Genomic DNA, 16,563 nt, shown 5'->3' on the forward strand with positions numbered 1-16,563 from the left:
ACATTACGAAAACACTAAGAAAACTCTGACGAGCTATCCAGAACCACCGACGAGGGCAACCGTCATCAGGCGTAACGCTACTTCGTGACAACGCCCAACCGCACGTCTCTCGTTAAACACAGGAACTTTTAACACACTTTGGGTCGACTGTCGTGTGTCACCCACCTTACAGTCCGGACCTCGTTCCTAGTAACTATCACTTGTTCCCTAAGTTAAAGGAATACGTGAGTGACCAATATATGTGAAGTCAAAGAGGTGAAACACTTCCTCAATGGGTTAGCCACGGAGTTCTACGACATTTGCTTACGGAAATTGGAGCACCACCGTCTTTAAAAATGCGTAGAAAAAATAGAGCGTTTGCATTTGCAAAGTAGAGTGTTTGCATTCCAACGATGAACATTTATATGAAAATAAACTATGTTACCCGTTTAATAAATTAATGGGAACCTTATTTCTGAACAAATCCTAAAATACACGTAAAATTATAAAAAGTAAAAACTATATTAAATAAATACATAAAAATTGTATTAAGAACAATCAAAATTTGAATTAGTTAATTAAAAGAATAAAGATATAATGTACAACGACATTATTATAACAAGAGATGAATTGTGAGAATTTGAAAAGATAAGTAATTAATGGTAACAAGAATAATTTACCGATGTTAAGAAATATCCTGAATAAAGAAAAGGGATAAAAAAATAGAATTAAAAGTCTTCAAAGAAATTATAGAATTCTCGCTTAAAATAATAATCTTAATAATAAAAATAAACTTGGACATATTTTTAACAACTTACCTTTTACTGTAGAATACACTATGAGGAAGTCAGCTTGAACTGGGATTTTATACGTATTGTGAATCTCTCCATCGGTTTCAGTTCTCGACAAACTGACCCCACCATCTAATTTATCACCTTGGCAAGCTTGCAAGAAAAATATTTTTGGTTTTCCTAAAAAATATATCAACGATATTTATTTTTCAGTACATTAACCTAATAAAAGCAGACACTGAGCAATCAATAGAAATGTTACATAAACTTTTGAACAAGATATGTACTAAAGAAGTTTTACCAGAGCAGTGGAAGAAGGGATTAATAATAAAAAAACCTAAAAAAGAAAATCTGAGTAGATCCAATAATTGGCGTGCAATTTCAATAAACTTTTAAGCGCTACATTCAAAGTGTTAACTAGAATCATATTGGAAACGTTGAAGTCGGAACTAGATACGCAAACTGAGAAGCAAACAAGCAGGCTTTCGTGGAATGGAACGAAATAAAAATATAAATACTTTGAAAAGGCCTTTGACTGTAAATAGGGTACAGATGGGGAAAATCTTAAGACTATATGGAATACCAGAAAAAATCATTGTCTTAAGAACAAGGAAAAAAAATGGAAATGGATTGGCCATACCTTGAGGAAAGAACAAAACGACGTAGCGCGACAAGCATTGAATACCAGCCTGAGAGGAAGACCAGACAACAGCCGGAAAAGAACTACAACCAGAGAACACGAAAAATTTTTACTAAGATGGTGTGAAATCAAAAACAGAGTAAGAAATAGACGAGAATGGAAGGAATTATGTACAGAATTTATCCAAAGAATGAACAAGAGAGGCGCTGACCCAGCCAGTCAGCTTATACTTTTGGCCAAGAAACGTACAAGCGCCCAATACTCTACAAGGAGAGATGGCATTACAATGTTTTTAAAAGTTGTTTTTTTTGCTATCTTCTCAAAAAACCTTATTAAAATTTGAAATACAGAAACAGGAAATTATTTAAAAAACATGGAAATTTTTGTACGATAAAATATAAAATTTAAGAGCGGGTGTAAAAAGTCAATCAAATAATTATGATAGTAAAAAATAAATTACAAAAATGTTGTTTTTTTGCGCTACCACAGAAAAAAAAATTCGAAATCGGTTCATTTTTCAACGAGATACAGTAGTCGCCAAATATGAAAAACCGTATTATTATCAAACCGTAAACGCTCCGTGAAAACTAAAGTTGGCACTCATTTTGACAACCTTTTGACAGACCTTGATTTTTTTACATTCTTTACTATATATATATATATATATATATATATATATATATATATATATATATATATATATATATATATAGCACTCCTTGTAATAAAATCTATAAAAAAATATAAAAAAATTTACAACTTAAAGCTTTTTTAGTTCTGAGCACTAATAGGTTAAGATAAAATTAGTTAAGTTCAGTAAAAGTTCAAAAAGGAGCTTATTCACGTGGCAACAAAGTAACCAAGAGCTGAATGAATAAAGTGGATGGTTTGCCTACACGTCAACATACTACGTACAATTGACCATGAGGGAAACAATTATTTTTTATATGAATTCCAGACATTCAAGAATTGACCTTATCTTGTGTTTATTTTAAATATTTAAAGTTTATTATTAAAGCGTTTAAATTATTATATTAACAATTTTATTTCATGAACAAAAAAAATTGATTTTAAATAATTAACTGGACTTAGGTTATTCCGAGCGGAGACAAATTAAATAAATCAAAAATCATGAAAATCGGTCCAGCCGTACTTAAGTTATAAATGGTAAAATAGTTTTTAAGTTATAAATCGTGTAACTAAAACGATTTATAACTCAAAAAGGTTACAGGAGTATCTGATTCTCAACAATATAATAACGGGACAACACCGAAGATAAAAATGTCATTTTCAAATTTGTCAAAATCAAAATATGTACAGTAGTCGCCAAATATGAAGAACCAAGGGCGCGCAATTATGATACTTCGAGCACACCCACCGGTAGACACAATTGAGAGAGGTTACTTAGACCATCGAGTTAGAATCTATGGAGAGGGTATCACGTGACTAAAAACGACCTCATGTCGGCCATATTGTTATGATCGTTTTGACAGAACGTGTATGATTGTTTACGTTTGTTGTTTTTCTAATATTTTTAGTTTTATAATACTTTTATAAAAACTGTAATATTATATTGTGATAGTGCATAATAATGGTTTCTTGTTCTCAACGTAGTTGCAGTAGCAGAAGCAATGTTATTAAAAAAATCTTCAGTAATAACGTTCCACAGGTTAGTATACAAATATGTAAACAAAGTAATGACCCGTACTTCAGAAAATAAATTAATAGTATTCATAAAAAATCTTATAAGTAAGGTAGATCGTGCTATTCTTGAGAATACTCAAATATATTCATCCTAAATATCTTAAAATTTCTTATTAACTGCTGCAACATAATTATTTTTATTTCTACACAGTATTTCCATTGTGATATTCGGCAGATATTCAATTTTGTTTTTTTAATAATAACTTTTCTAGCTTTGTTAATTGAACTCAATTTTTAAGTGTCAGTTAATTTTTGTAGTTATCAAATATATAAGTTGTAAAACGAACGTATTTCTTTTATTTCACACCGTATATCCATTTTACCCTTTAAAATATTATTTATATTATTATCTCTTTCAGATACAACTTGTTATTTGACTGTATTAATTTATCTTTATGTATAATATGTCGTGTTTTTAGTGTTTACCGCGGGATAAATAAACCATAGTTTATTAAAAATGTATTGCACTTTTTAGATACTTTAATATTATTGAGTCAGGCCCTGATCCGCCATATTGGTACGATCGTTAGCCACACCTACTGACGCCATTTTTAATACACCCAACAATCTGAATCAAAATGGGCATATTTCACAGATAAACTCTTTAATTTCAAAGAAAAAAAAATGTGATAAATTAAAAAAAATAAATCTTACCTGCAAGACTGGGGCACCTATCCGCAGTAAAAGAGGCCCATAGATTGTCAGGCTTATATGGTGTATCTTTTGCATATATTATTCCCATTTCACCGTGGGAAAGGACAGAAATTAATAGACAATCATGTTTATTGTGATCAGTTTGGGCAGCTGAAAAATAAATCAACATGAAATATTATTATTTGTATTAATAAAGATGTCAAAAAAGTGACAATGAATGATTTACAATGAAATACAAACTTCTGATGTATAATGGCATATATTTGTTATAAAATTTAAATTATCCAAAAGGATTAAAAATTTCAGTACGTTTGTCCGTCTTATCAGTCCCTCATCATAAGTAAAGACATCTTATTGTGCCGTCTTCTAACGAAGGTTGGCGATCACTTCTTTAAACGCTTCTCTATCTTTTGCAACGTGAAATGTCTGTTCCTGAGGTTAGTCCAATCTCTGATATTGCTCAGCCAAAATTTCTTTTTTCTTCTCTCTACTCTTCCTTATACAACGTCAGGTTGTATACAGAACCTGACGTTGTAAAATTCATTAAGGTAGCACGCCTCAGATGGATAGGTCATGTAATCAGACGAGAGAAAGATGCCATAGTCAGAAAAGTTTTTGACCGAAGAGGGCCGATCGGACAACGAAGAAGAGGAAGACCGAGACTTAGGTACCAAGACAACCTAGAAAATGATTTGAAGTCTATCGGAATTAGAGCATGGAGAAGAGTTGCCAGAGACAGGGGCGAATGGAGGATTGTTCTGAAGAAGGCTTTGGCTCATAAAGAGCTGTAACGCCACTGATGATGATGATGATGACTCTTCCTTATATGATGACGTGCAGAAGAGAGTATTTATCGTTTCGAATTATGTGGCCCAGATACGATGTTTTTTCTTATTTTAATTGAGTTAATAAACTGTATGCCATGTCCAACTCGTCTTAACACTTATTCGTTTGAGAGTTGTGAGAAAAACATCTTACTAGTAATTAAAACTAGCCACAGAGCAAGGTCTAATAACCCTTAGATTACATATTGAAAATTTTAAATTTTGAAAATATTGTGACACGAACTCGATGTTAGAGAATTTTACTTTAAGAGGACATACTGATCCCTGCTCGAAAAAAAGACGTTAGAGTTCTATGGACGATACAACTACCAACTCCAGTTGGCTGGTATCTTCCGTAGCAGCTAGTACATCGTGCAGATTAGGAGACCTCATTTAATACCCATAAAACTTGTATGAACGTTTCGTCAAAAAGACAATCACAAAAGAGATAGACTGTAAATTCTATGAAAACAAGTTATTTGTAATTTGAGCAACGTCATTGGTGACCCGTGCTTTTCACAGACGAGTATGGATTTAGTTTAACCAATTGCAATGGGCGTTTTCGTGTTAATAGACGTCCGAGTGATCATTAGCTGTTGCCATTCTGGAAGTTAACCGATTTTTGGAGGAATCTGTCGTTTTTTGTACTGGAATTAAAAACTTAACCTGTCAAAGTTACGTGGACCAACTATTGAATAAACATGTGGTGTCTGTTGCATTCGATATTTATCCTTATTTTATCTTAAACATAGTCTTGCGAGTGTTCACCAACAATTTCTACATGAATGTTAAATTAAAGTATATAGTGACTAATTGAGCCAAAAATCTTTCTACCATACATGATCAGTCAAGGGTGCATTATCTACAAGGTCTTCCAAATTTTGATAGTTGGTAGCGGCCACATTGTTGAAGCTACATCTATCAAATTGGCTATAATTTATTCAGTCTCTTTTGCAAAATCACCATGGATGGATATAGCGTGAAAATGATAAAATTGTTTTATCAAAATGGCTATTGTATTCTAACAACGTTCCCCTCTTTTCGCCGATTTTACGGTCGCCCTAATCCGTCTTACCGAGATGAGTATTTGCAGAGTGGAGGATAAATTTGAGTCTACTGGTTTAGTAAATAATCAACCAACACCCCGCACATCGCCAAAACGCCAGCTCTGCTAAAACATCGCCGCTGTGCCTGAGAGTGTACAGGAGAATCCGGGGCAGTCGACTTCACGTCGCTCACAATAACTCGACTTTTCACAGACAACTTAGCGAATTTTGCCTCGAGATTTTTTTCTGAACCAGTACAAAATTCAATGACCCATTAGCTGAATGAGCTCTAGTGAAGTTGGAAACTGATCTATTTGTCACACAGCAGAGATTTGAGGTTGTAGTCTTCTCAGGTGGAGGTGATCGTGTTATTTTACTCCATTATACTCTTTCTTGTGGAGTTTTTTTAAATCGCAGGTCTATGTGAATACGCCATAAGCCACCAGTGTCTCTTAAAGATAACATGACCCGATGCCATCGGTCAAATTCAGCCCAATTTATGTACCAGACTAGAGTCACGGAAAATTGACGAAAAGCCGCGACGGATATTTGAACTATATTATATTCCGTTTCATTTTCCACTTCGGAAACCGTTCTCAAAATACAAACATTAATAAATTAAACAATTTTTTTGTTACTTGGTGAAAAATTCTTCTAATAATTAAATTTTATCTGACTCATTTATATTGACAATTCAGACATATTATATATTTTAAAGTAGACGACTTTATTGTAAGATAGTTCATTCGAATATATGAAATCAACTTGAGAATATCTGTCAGAAAAAATCATACCATGTGATTCGTCTTTAAAAAGACAAGCACATGGCATGAATAAATTCAACATTTCAACAACTTTGAAAACAACAAACACATTGAGATCTTTTTTACTTAAAACTAAACCTAACAATGAACAAGAAAGAACAAAGAATTGTATTTATAAAATACCTTGTGAATGCGATCAGTTTTATTTTGGTTCAGTATAAACCCATTGTAGTAAGGAATATTTATTGCAGTGATGTATTTCTGATATTTTATAATATTAAACTACTAGTTGTATTGCTGCATAATTGTTAATTAAAACTTGTTACCCATAGGCCTCTCCGGCCTAACGTGTGCTATAATGGAATTTTTTTTCGCGTGTTTCCTGTAGGCTTAATAATGTAATTCAACGTTCCCTTTGTTAATTGTTATTTATCTAGTAGTAAAATGTTTGATTAGGATCTATTTAATTTAATTATATTTCATATCAATTCCCTATCATTTTAATTTATTTTATCACTCTGTAATAATTTGTAGTATATCTCCAGATTGAGTCAAAAACTTAATATTTTATATCTATATATTTATCTATATGATTCATTGGTTACAAGTAGAAACATAATCAATATATCACATATTTTTACTCCGAATAAAGATAAAATATTTAATATAAAATAGATAAATCATTTGATACAACAAATATAAAATGCCGGCCACAAGTTGTTTTGTTCAATAAAAGAGGGGCAGCTTTTTAATTATTTGCTAGAAATTGTCCCTTGAAGAATTATCCCAGAAAAGAAGAATTATCCGCCACAATACCCGTACGGTGTAAACTTGTTATCCTATCTTGAAGACTAAGGCAGATATAAACTCTTACCAGCGGCACCCGGGCGGGGATTGGGAGGGTTAAACCCTTCCCCGAGCATATAAAGTAAAAAATATATAAAGAATAGTAGAAAAATGTAATTTGTCTTTCACACACAATACAAAAAAAAATACAAAAACTTACCACTTTAAATATGTAGAATATAATAATTATTGTATAAATACACAATAATTAATAATTATTATGGTGTGCTTTTATATTTCTAGAAAGGACGCTTAAATTATAAGATTTGGCAACATTGCCAGCCGAATAATTACACAGCAATAAACAAGTGACACGTGCCTTTGTGTATCGGATGAAAAACTTCGGGAAATCACTTAATTCTCATTTAATTTTATGGTCTATTCATTTGTCTAAAAAATGCGTCTGCGTTGTCTGGTGCGAGTAGCATGCGCCTGCAGGACTGCATGTGTTATCGGTAGAAATTAGACATCTCTATAGGAGAAGAGAGCACTTGACAACACCAATAAAAAAGAAGAAAGGGAAAGATCAATGAAAGATGGCAGTAAACAGAATGTATAGAGAAATAGGTATGAACCCTGTGACTGTGAAAGAGATGATCGTGAAGATGACGGGAATCCAAACAGTAATTAAAAAGAAATAAAAAGAAGAGAAACACCAACCGGACGACAGAGATAAGATCTTGATAAAAAAAGGGAGTGTTCCAAAAATGTCGTCAGCCTTAGAGCGGCCATCCCACTTTCGGACTACAGTACGTGCAACAGTCAACTACGCAAAAGTAGGAGAGGGTGGTTTTAGTTGGTAGGCAGGATAACAGATATCTGAATCTTTGGCACTGCTATCTTTAGTACTTTAAATTAAACTAAAACCCAAATTTTAAGGACTCAAAATGAAGGTAGCATAAAAAAATAATTTCGGTGTAATTTTCTTCGTCACAATGGATTTGCATGAATGAAAATATGGATTTAGGTTCCTCTTACCCTCTACTTCATTTTTGGACTTGAGCTCTGGGTTCTTAATTGGGTTGTGAAAGCCACCTCTTCTCAAGGGTGAAAAAACATACATTCAAAGTAAGTCAGGAAATAGATAAATTGATTAATTCTAACAACTTTTATTCTAGAGTTTTTAAACTAAGTCGATACTTTTTGAGTTATTTGCGAGTGAGAATGTTCATTTAAAAAAAAAACACGTTTTTAGACGGTTTTTAGTAAATAACTCAAAAAGTAAGTATTTTATCGAAAAAATATACAGCAAAAATGTAGCTTATAAAAAAGCAAAAGAAATGGTGTATTTATGAAGTATGTAGACCCAGTAGAAACAGAGTTGTAGCTCATGAAAAATACACTGCGCTCCAAAATTAACGCATAATTTTAAAAACCCTGGTAAATCAAATAATTCTAATGTTTCGATTTTTGTGCTAATATATTATTGTTACCCCCGGTATATTGTAAAATTTATCGAAAGAACGGTAAAAAATGCTGATGTTTTTATCATTTTTTTTCAAAAATGTTAAAAACATGCTAATTGTGCTTCATTTTATTTCGAATTTAGTTGGGTTGGATTACGTTGTGCTGAACGTTTAAAGGGATTTGCAAGTTTATTAAGTGTTTTTTCTTTGAAATGAACCACCAGCAGCAAGAAAATCTAAATTTGTCAGAAAGTGACTGTTTTAGAATCGTTACTCTTCGCGAAGAATGATACACTCAAGTAGAACTCGCTGAACGTTTTAACGTCATTCAGTCAACCATTTCAAGAGTGTTAACACGTTTTTCTGTTACTGGAAGTAACTTGAGAAGACCCGGTCAAGGCCGTAGAAGGGTTACAACTCCTAATCAAGACCGGTTTTTGACACTTCGTACACTGAGACAAAGGTTTGTTACCAGTACTTCTCTACAAAATGAATTTTTGGATCGTTATAACTTTAGAATCAGCATACGATTAGAAGAAGACTTGCCGAAAACGACCTACACCATTATTGACTAGAGACCATAGAAGGCAAAGATTGCATTTTGTTCGTGAACATGTTGATTGGAATAATGACGATTGGGGAAGAATATTGTTCACCGATGAATCCAGGTACTGTCTTTTTTCTGATGACAGGAGAAACCGAGTGTATAGAAGGCCTGGGGAACGCTATGCACAGTGTAACACCGTAGGGACTGTACAGTATGGCGGCGGCTCGGTAATGGTGTGGGGTGGGATTAATTTAGAGACTCGTACGAAATTAGTTGGAATGGATCACGGTCGGCTTACATCGCAGAGGTATATAACAGACATTTTAGAAGAGCATGTCGTGCCATTTGCACTATTTATTAAGGATAATTTCATGCTTATGCAAGATAATGCCAGGCCACACACGGCAAGACTTGTGAAGCAGTATCGTCAGGAGGTTGGAATTCCTGCCATGGATTAGCCTGCGAGAAGTCCTGACCTCAACCCAATAGAACATGTTTGGGACATCATAGGCAGACGACTACGACAACTAACTAATGCAAGAAACACATTAGATGAACTGTTTTTGCGGTTGGTTGAAATTTTGGATCAAATTGATCAAGAAGAAATCCGAACGATTATTCTCAGTATGAGAGATCGTTGTCAAGCAGTAATAAATGACTGATGAGGCAATACTCGATACTAGTACGCGGTACTAGTATTTTCTTCAACTTTAAAAATTTCAATTTCGTCATTAATTTATAATATTAGTTTGTTTAGATCAGTTGTTTGTTTAGATGTTTAGATTTATGATGTTATATTGTTAATTACAATACATTTTTTGTAAAAAAAAAAAAAAAATTTATTTAAGATGTTCTAAAACAACCATAAAGCCGAAAAGAACAAACAAAAATTTTTTCATTACAACTCAAAATAAGAATTTTAAAATTATGCGTTAATTTTGGAGCGCAGTGTAGGTTCATATTTGTCAAATTCCGTGAAACGTGTTTTAAAAAAGCTTTATTCTTGTTTTTCTTTTACGCTCAAAATAAAGTTGCTCTTTTTTTGGTAAAAAAATCATGAAAATCACCACCTAAGAGCACCCCAAATGAAAAATCTTTACCGCTTTACAATTTACTTTATTTATTTATGCATTCTTTATATGATCTGTAAGTTTGACCGGTTCAAAGGGCTGATTTTTAAAACAAATTTGGTTTTAAAGTAAAAGAAAACTTTTAAAATTTTGAAAAAAATGCATTTTTTAAATAACTGACAAGGTATTAGTGACACGAAAAATCTCGAAGAGTAAAAAAAATATAGGAAAAATAAGATTTCTTGCATGCCAGTTAGCTCTGTCTGTCGCATGGGGGTGAGCCAAGTCTCGTTACTTGGTTACGAGTCTTTGTTCTATAACATTTTGAAATGGCGACGCCCATTGGAAATCCTGCCAACTGTGAAGTATGCAGTGTGATTCGGTTTTTAAATGTAAGGGGCATGTTGTTGACGAAAGTGTTTCTGATTCACGACAATTCTCGGCCCCATGCAGCGGCAAGAACTCAGCACGAACTTTAACGTCTACAATGGGAACTTTTCCTTGCCTTCGGCCCAGACTTCGCGCCTTTCGATTATCATCTCTTGCCGAAACTGAAGGGATTCTTGGGTGGAAAGGAGTTTGGAAACGACGAAGAGCTAAAGATAAAGTGATACTCTGGCTGAGGCGTTTGGCGGTAGTGAACTACAACACCGGCATCGAAAAACTGATTTCATGACACAATAAATGACTTGACAACTAAGGCAACTACTTTGAAAAATAGCCTAACGTACTGTGACTTTGTAAATAAAATTTTGTGTTGATATCTTTTATTTTAATTTTTTACGCCAAAAGGTTCTTTACTTTCTAGACGACCAATGTATCTCAGCTTAAATATTCAAACTTATCTCACTTTAGGCAAAGAAAAACCACTTCTTACAAAGAAACAAAAAATAATCCGTTTTTATGAGCAGCAGAGCACCGAAACTGGATTCAAAGTCAATGAGATTCAGTTATTTGGAATGATGAATCAAGTTTGAGGTCTGTACTGGCAATACACGATGTATAGTTATTCGAAGGACAGGGAAGGAAGATCACAAATATTTACGTAAAAGAAAGGTTAAGTTCCCGGCATCTGTGATGGTCTGGAGCTGTATGTCCTATCAAGGAGTTAGACATCTGTTTTTGATTGATCTCTGTCAATGCTGCGAAGTACAAAAGTATTTTACAAGAATAATTATTGCCTTCCATTAATGAAATTCAACTGCCAGGTGGGGGATTTACATTTCAACAAGATGGCGCAGTCTACCATACAGTAAACATTTCCTACAACCAAACATCATGGTTGTAGGAAATGAATATTCCTGTTTTAAAATGGCCTTCAATCAGTCCTGATCTATCCCTTATCGACACTCTTTGCCATCAAATGAAAAAAGCACTTCGAACTACACTAGTTCAGTCAATTCAGAGTAAAGTTCAGGAAATTTGGAATAATTTTCAAATAGATTACTGCCAAACATTAGTAGGCACTATACCAAAGCGAATTGATGGCGTTTTAAAACGTAAGGGTGACTCCACACCGTGGTAACGGTGACTAAATATTTGGTCCAAATAATTTGTCGGAGGGCCAGATCTGACCAAACAACTAGTAAAACTAATCCAAAAAATAATAGAACAAAACAGCATTCCTCAAGAATGGAGATCAAGCATCCTAATACCTCTCTTCTAAAAGGGAGACAAATCGGACCCGGAAAATTACAGAGGAATTAATTTATTAAACACAACACTAAAATTAACAACCAAAGTGATAACAAATAAATTGAATAAAATTATAACACTAGCAGAAGAACAACAAGGTTTTAGGTCGGGAAGATCATGCACCGACGATATATTTATAATGAGGCAAGTGCAAGAGAAATCATTAGAATATAACAAACCGGCATATTTATGTTTCGTGGACCTTACAAAGGCATTTGACCGGGTTAGATTAAAAGAGAGATACCTCTGGGCATAATCAAAACGATCGAAAATATATACCAAAACAACACAATAAAAGTAAAAGTAAAAGAAGAACTAACCGACCCTATTGAAGCAGGCAATGGATAAGACAGAGAGATTCCCTGAGTCCTCTATTGTTCAACCTGATTATGGACGAAATATTAAAAAAAGTAAGAATTAAAAAAGAATACAAAATGGTAGAAATGGAGAAAAACAACTTAAAATAATCTGCTATGCAGACGACACAATACTACGCTCTCAAAGTGAAGATGATTTACAACGTATGCTGCACGAATTTAATATAACGGCCAGAAAATTTAACATGTTAATTTCCCCAAAAAAGACAAAATGCATGGTTACAACAGCAGATTTACTAAGATGTAAACTGGAGCTGGAAGGTCAGATAATAGAACAAGTGATGGAGTTTAAATATCTAGGCATCACATTATCTAGCTACGGAAAGCTCGAAACCGAAGTGGAAGATCAAGTGAATAGAGCAAACAGAGCCGCAGGCTGCCTAAATGACACAATATGGAGAAATAAAAATATCGGGAAAGAAACGAAAGGCAGAATTTACAGTCATCAGACCAATAATGACATACGCGGCAGAAACAAGACCTGACACAGAGAGGACAAAAAAGATGTTAGAAACAACAGAGATGAAAACACTTAGAAAAATTGATGGTAAGACACTATGGGACAGAGCTAGAAGTACAGATATACGACGTAGATGCAAGGTGGAGAACATCAAGAACTGGGTAAGAAATAGAAGAATAGAATGGAACGATTATATAAGCCGAATGACAACAAATAGAGTAGTAAAGACGGCAAGAGACGGTTCCCCAATAGGAAGACGATCAGTGGGAAGACCACGAAAACGATGGAACGACAACTTACTGGAGGCACATTGAAAAACAGACAGTCATGTCTATATAAAAAGAAGAATTAATTTATGCCAGACTATAATTTTTCTTTTTGTTTATTTTATAATTATTTTACTTAATAAAAGTATTTAATATTGTTGATTAATTGGCAAAACCACGTAGTATCAAATAAGCTTAATCGCATCAGTTTAATTTATATTAGTTAAATAAATTTGTGTTGCATATTGGTTTTGGTCAAATTCATATGTGTCTAGGCTTGTATAGTATTGTTTAAAATTCAATAAATTTTGATATAACTAATGCGAGAAAAATTTTTTTAGTATGTTAGTGCTGATGTAAGGATGTATATCGCTGGTTAGAAGTCACATGGAAATGAATAATATACCTAAATATGTAGACAGTAGTACGTGACACATTATACGTGAGATCTTACAGTCAATAAAAATTACTCGTGGTGTTATTTACGTGAATTTGTTGTAAATAAACGAAATGATTTCATTTCTATCTCTCTATTTCTCTTTTGGAACTAGAATTGGACTTATGACCAGGGCCGCATTTAGGTCAATTGACGGCCTAGGCAATTCTCAAGTAGCCCCCCTTCAAACATGTACAATTTTTGCGAAAAAGAAAAATTTCACAAAAAAAAGAGATTTCACAACAGGTGATTTTAAGTTGTCCGTCAAAATTTTCCATCTATATGTGGAGGCCGAGAAAAATGTATATAATTCTTGTAAAAAAATAAAATAGGAAGTAGCGTTCAGACAGGATTCTGCTACCAAAGATCCTACCAAATTGAGAGAATATTAGCCCAGTCTGGTTATACAAAAATCATCGATTTCACGGCAAAATGTTTCGCAGATATCTGAAGCTTTTAACACATAGGTGGGGGTTACTAGATGACGAATAGATAAAAAGATACTACTATTTTTACCTTGCGTTTTTTTTTAACAATAACTTATGGTCAGAATTTGATTTTTTATCTATAAGTGTTCTCCCTTATAATTTAAATAAACGATATTTATACCATTTTTTTATATCAAGAATATCTTTATTTTCCCGTTTTTTCAATTAAAATTGATAAATAATTTACGGAGATATTTGCAAAAATACAGTTTTTTTGCACTAATTTATAAATTTAATTAATTTTTTCATTAACAAAATAAAATTTTATTAATATATTTCAACATTGAGGAATTACCATCCTTTAAATTTGTGCGAAATTTCCCCCCGATCGGTCAAATATTTTATAAGTTATTCAATTTGTTTATCCCTGGGACTAATTATTTAAACCATTGAACTTGCCCTATGAATGATGCTAGACACATTTAACAAATTTCATAGGGTTCTTTAAGACTCATACTATCTCAGAAGTTAAATGAATATTGAGTTTTCATCGAAATTATTTACAAAACAAACGTTTGAAAAAGGGGTATGTTTTTTACTTATAAACAATTGTAATAACTTCTATATTTTTCAAGCTACAGACTTGTACGTACAACCATTAGATAGCTGGTAAAAAAACTCATATTTAACAAAAAAAATAAACCTTCTATGAACAATAGGAACGAAGTTAGCGACAATTTTTTTGTTAACTATATCTTCATTGTTTATAAACATTAAGAAGTAAAATTTGCACAAATTTTGAATGAAAATCTAAACTTTATATTGAATTTTATAGCTATAAAATTCATCCAATTTTTCGAAACTTAAAACCTTTCGAAACGAAGTTACTTTCGAAAGATCGACATAGGAAAGTGGAGGGGAAACTGTTTTAGCTCCTCGCTGCAAAATTTAATATTATGGTTACGGATTTATCATTCAAAAGCTTTAACAGTTCTGTAGGAATTTCATCAGGTCCATGTGCTTTTTCATTTTTAGCGTTTCTTATTGCGTATTCTACTTCTTCTTTCAATATGTCTGGCCCAGTTGCATTGATTATCTGAGTTAAGTTGTTTCTATCGTCTTCAAATAATTCATTCAGGTATTCTGTCCATCTTTTTATTTTATTCTCTAGATCTACAATAAGATTTCCATCTTTGTCTTTAAGTTTACCTATTTGGCATTTCTTTATGCTTCCTGTTATCTCTTTTACTTTTTTGTGCATATTGAACGCATCGTACTTTTTCTCATAGGTTTCCATTTCTTCACATTGTTGTTTAATCCACTCCTCTTTGGCTTCTTTTATTCTCTTTTTTATGTGTTTATTTATTTCTTTGTATTTGTCTGGGTAATTCTTCATCGTTCTTCTTTGTTCCATCAAGTCTAGTATATCTTGTGTCATCCACGTCTTATTCTTTGTTGTTGTTTTTGTAAGATGTTTCTTTCCTGCTGTTTGTATAGCTGTATTTATGTACTTTAATTTTTGGTTAACTTTGTTTGTATAGTTAATTTGTTGCTGCACTGAACGGAGGTTTTCATTTATTTCTTCTCCTGTTTCTTGTCGTATATTTTTGTTTCTAAATGTATTTAAATCTAGTGCCTTTCTGTGTGGTCTTCTAATCTTTTTTGGTCTCGTCTCTATCACAGTAACTACCGGGTTATGATCTGAGCCTATGTCAGCTCCTGGGTACGTCTTAGTACATTTAACAGCATTATGATACCTCCTTGCTATCATAATGTAGTCTATATGATTTCTCACTATTTTTTCTTTGGTATGTTGTGGAGATCTCCATGTATATAACCGTCGAGGAGGTAATTTGAAAAAGGTATTTGTTATTACGAAGTCTTCACTTTGGCAAAATTGAATCAATCGATCTCCTCTTGTCATTTCTGTTTCCAAGCCCATATTTTCCTACTTGTCCTCCTACCTTACCTTGACCCACCTTCGCATTAAGATCGCCCATAAATATGTTAATGTATGGAAAAACTGACTTAATAAGTGAAGACAAACAACCTGCAACAAAAAGGTTCAGACCTGACAGTGAAGTCGAATAAATGATCCTAATTTTAACTTTTAAACCAATGTATGTAAAGAAAATAAAAAAAGGAAAGTTCAATAAACATTGCAAAAATTTAATAAGGCAAGTGATGAAAAAATCGACTTATTTTATCAAAGCAGTAAGGCAGATTAGATTAATATTGTATATCATATTTGTAAGAAAAATAGAATAAAAATCAATATTGTTAATTATAAAAATACAAACAATTATAATTAATATAACGGATATAATAATATAATGTGTAAAAAATTACCTGAAATTTAATTTATAAAATATATAAGTATTATTAAATCATTGATATAAAATGAAAAAACATATGTTGATTTTCCGGGATTTTCCGAGATTTATGGGGGATGAACATTATGTCATCATTATTAATACTGCGACAGACTATTCGAGCAAATTAAAAAAAGTAAGTATTTAGGGTGAATTTCAAATGGACTCAATTTTTCCGAGTTTTCCCATATTTTCCGGCCAGTGAAAACTATGTAGTTATTCATATTTCGACGAGAATTGCCCCAGAATAAAAAAGAG

At 32.9% G+C, this 16,563-nt stretch overlaps 1 protein-coding gene across 1 annotated transcript in view; it reads right to left on the minus strand.

Moving 5' to 3' along the window:
* The window catches only part of LOC140450347 (caspase-1-like), a 69,870-nt gene that overhangs the window by 19,784 nt on the left and 33,523 nt on the right, over positions 1-16,563 (minus strand). Inside the window, exons 3-4 of the mRNA XM_072543938.1 lie at positions 3,769-3,918; positions 798-950 (exon numbers count right to left, since the gene is read on the minus strand). Coding sequence (XP_072400039.1) covers positions 798-950; positions 3,769-3,918 — 303 coding nt within the window. The remainder of the gene's footprint in view (positions 1-797; positions 951-3,768; positions 3,919-16,563) is intronic.

Source organism: Diabrotica undecimpunctata, chromosome 9 (genome assembly GCF_040954645.1).
Source record: "Diabrotica undecimpunctata isolate CICGRU chromosome 9, icDiaUnde3, whole genome shotgun sequence".
NCBI lineage: Eukaryota > Metazoa > Arthropoda > Insecta > Coleoptera > Chrysomelidae > Diabrotica > Diabrotica undecimpunctata.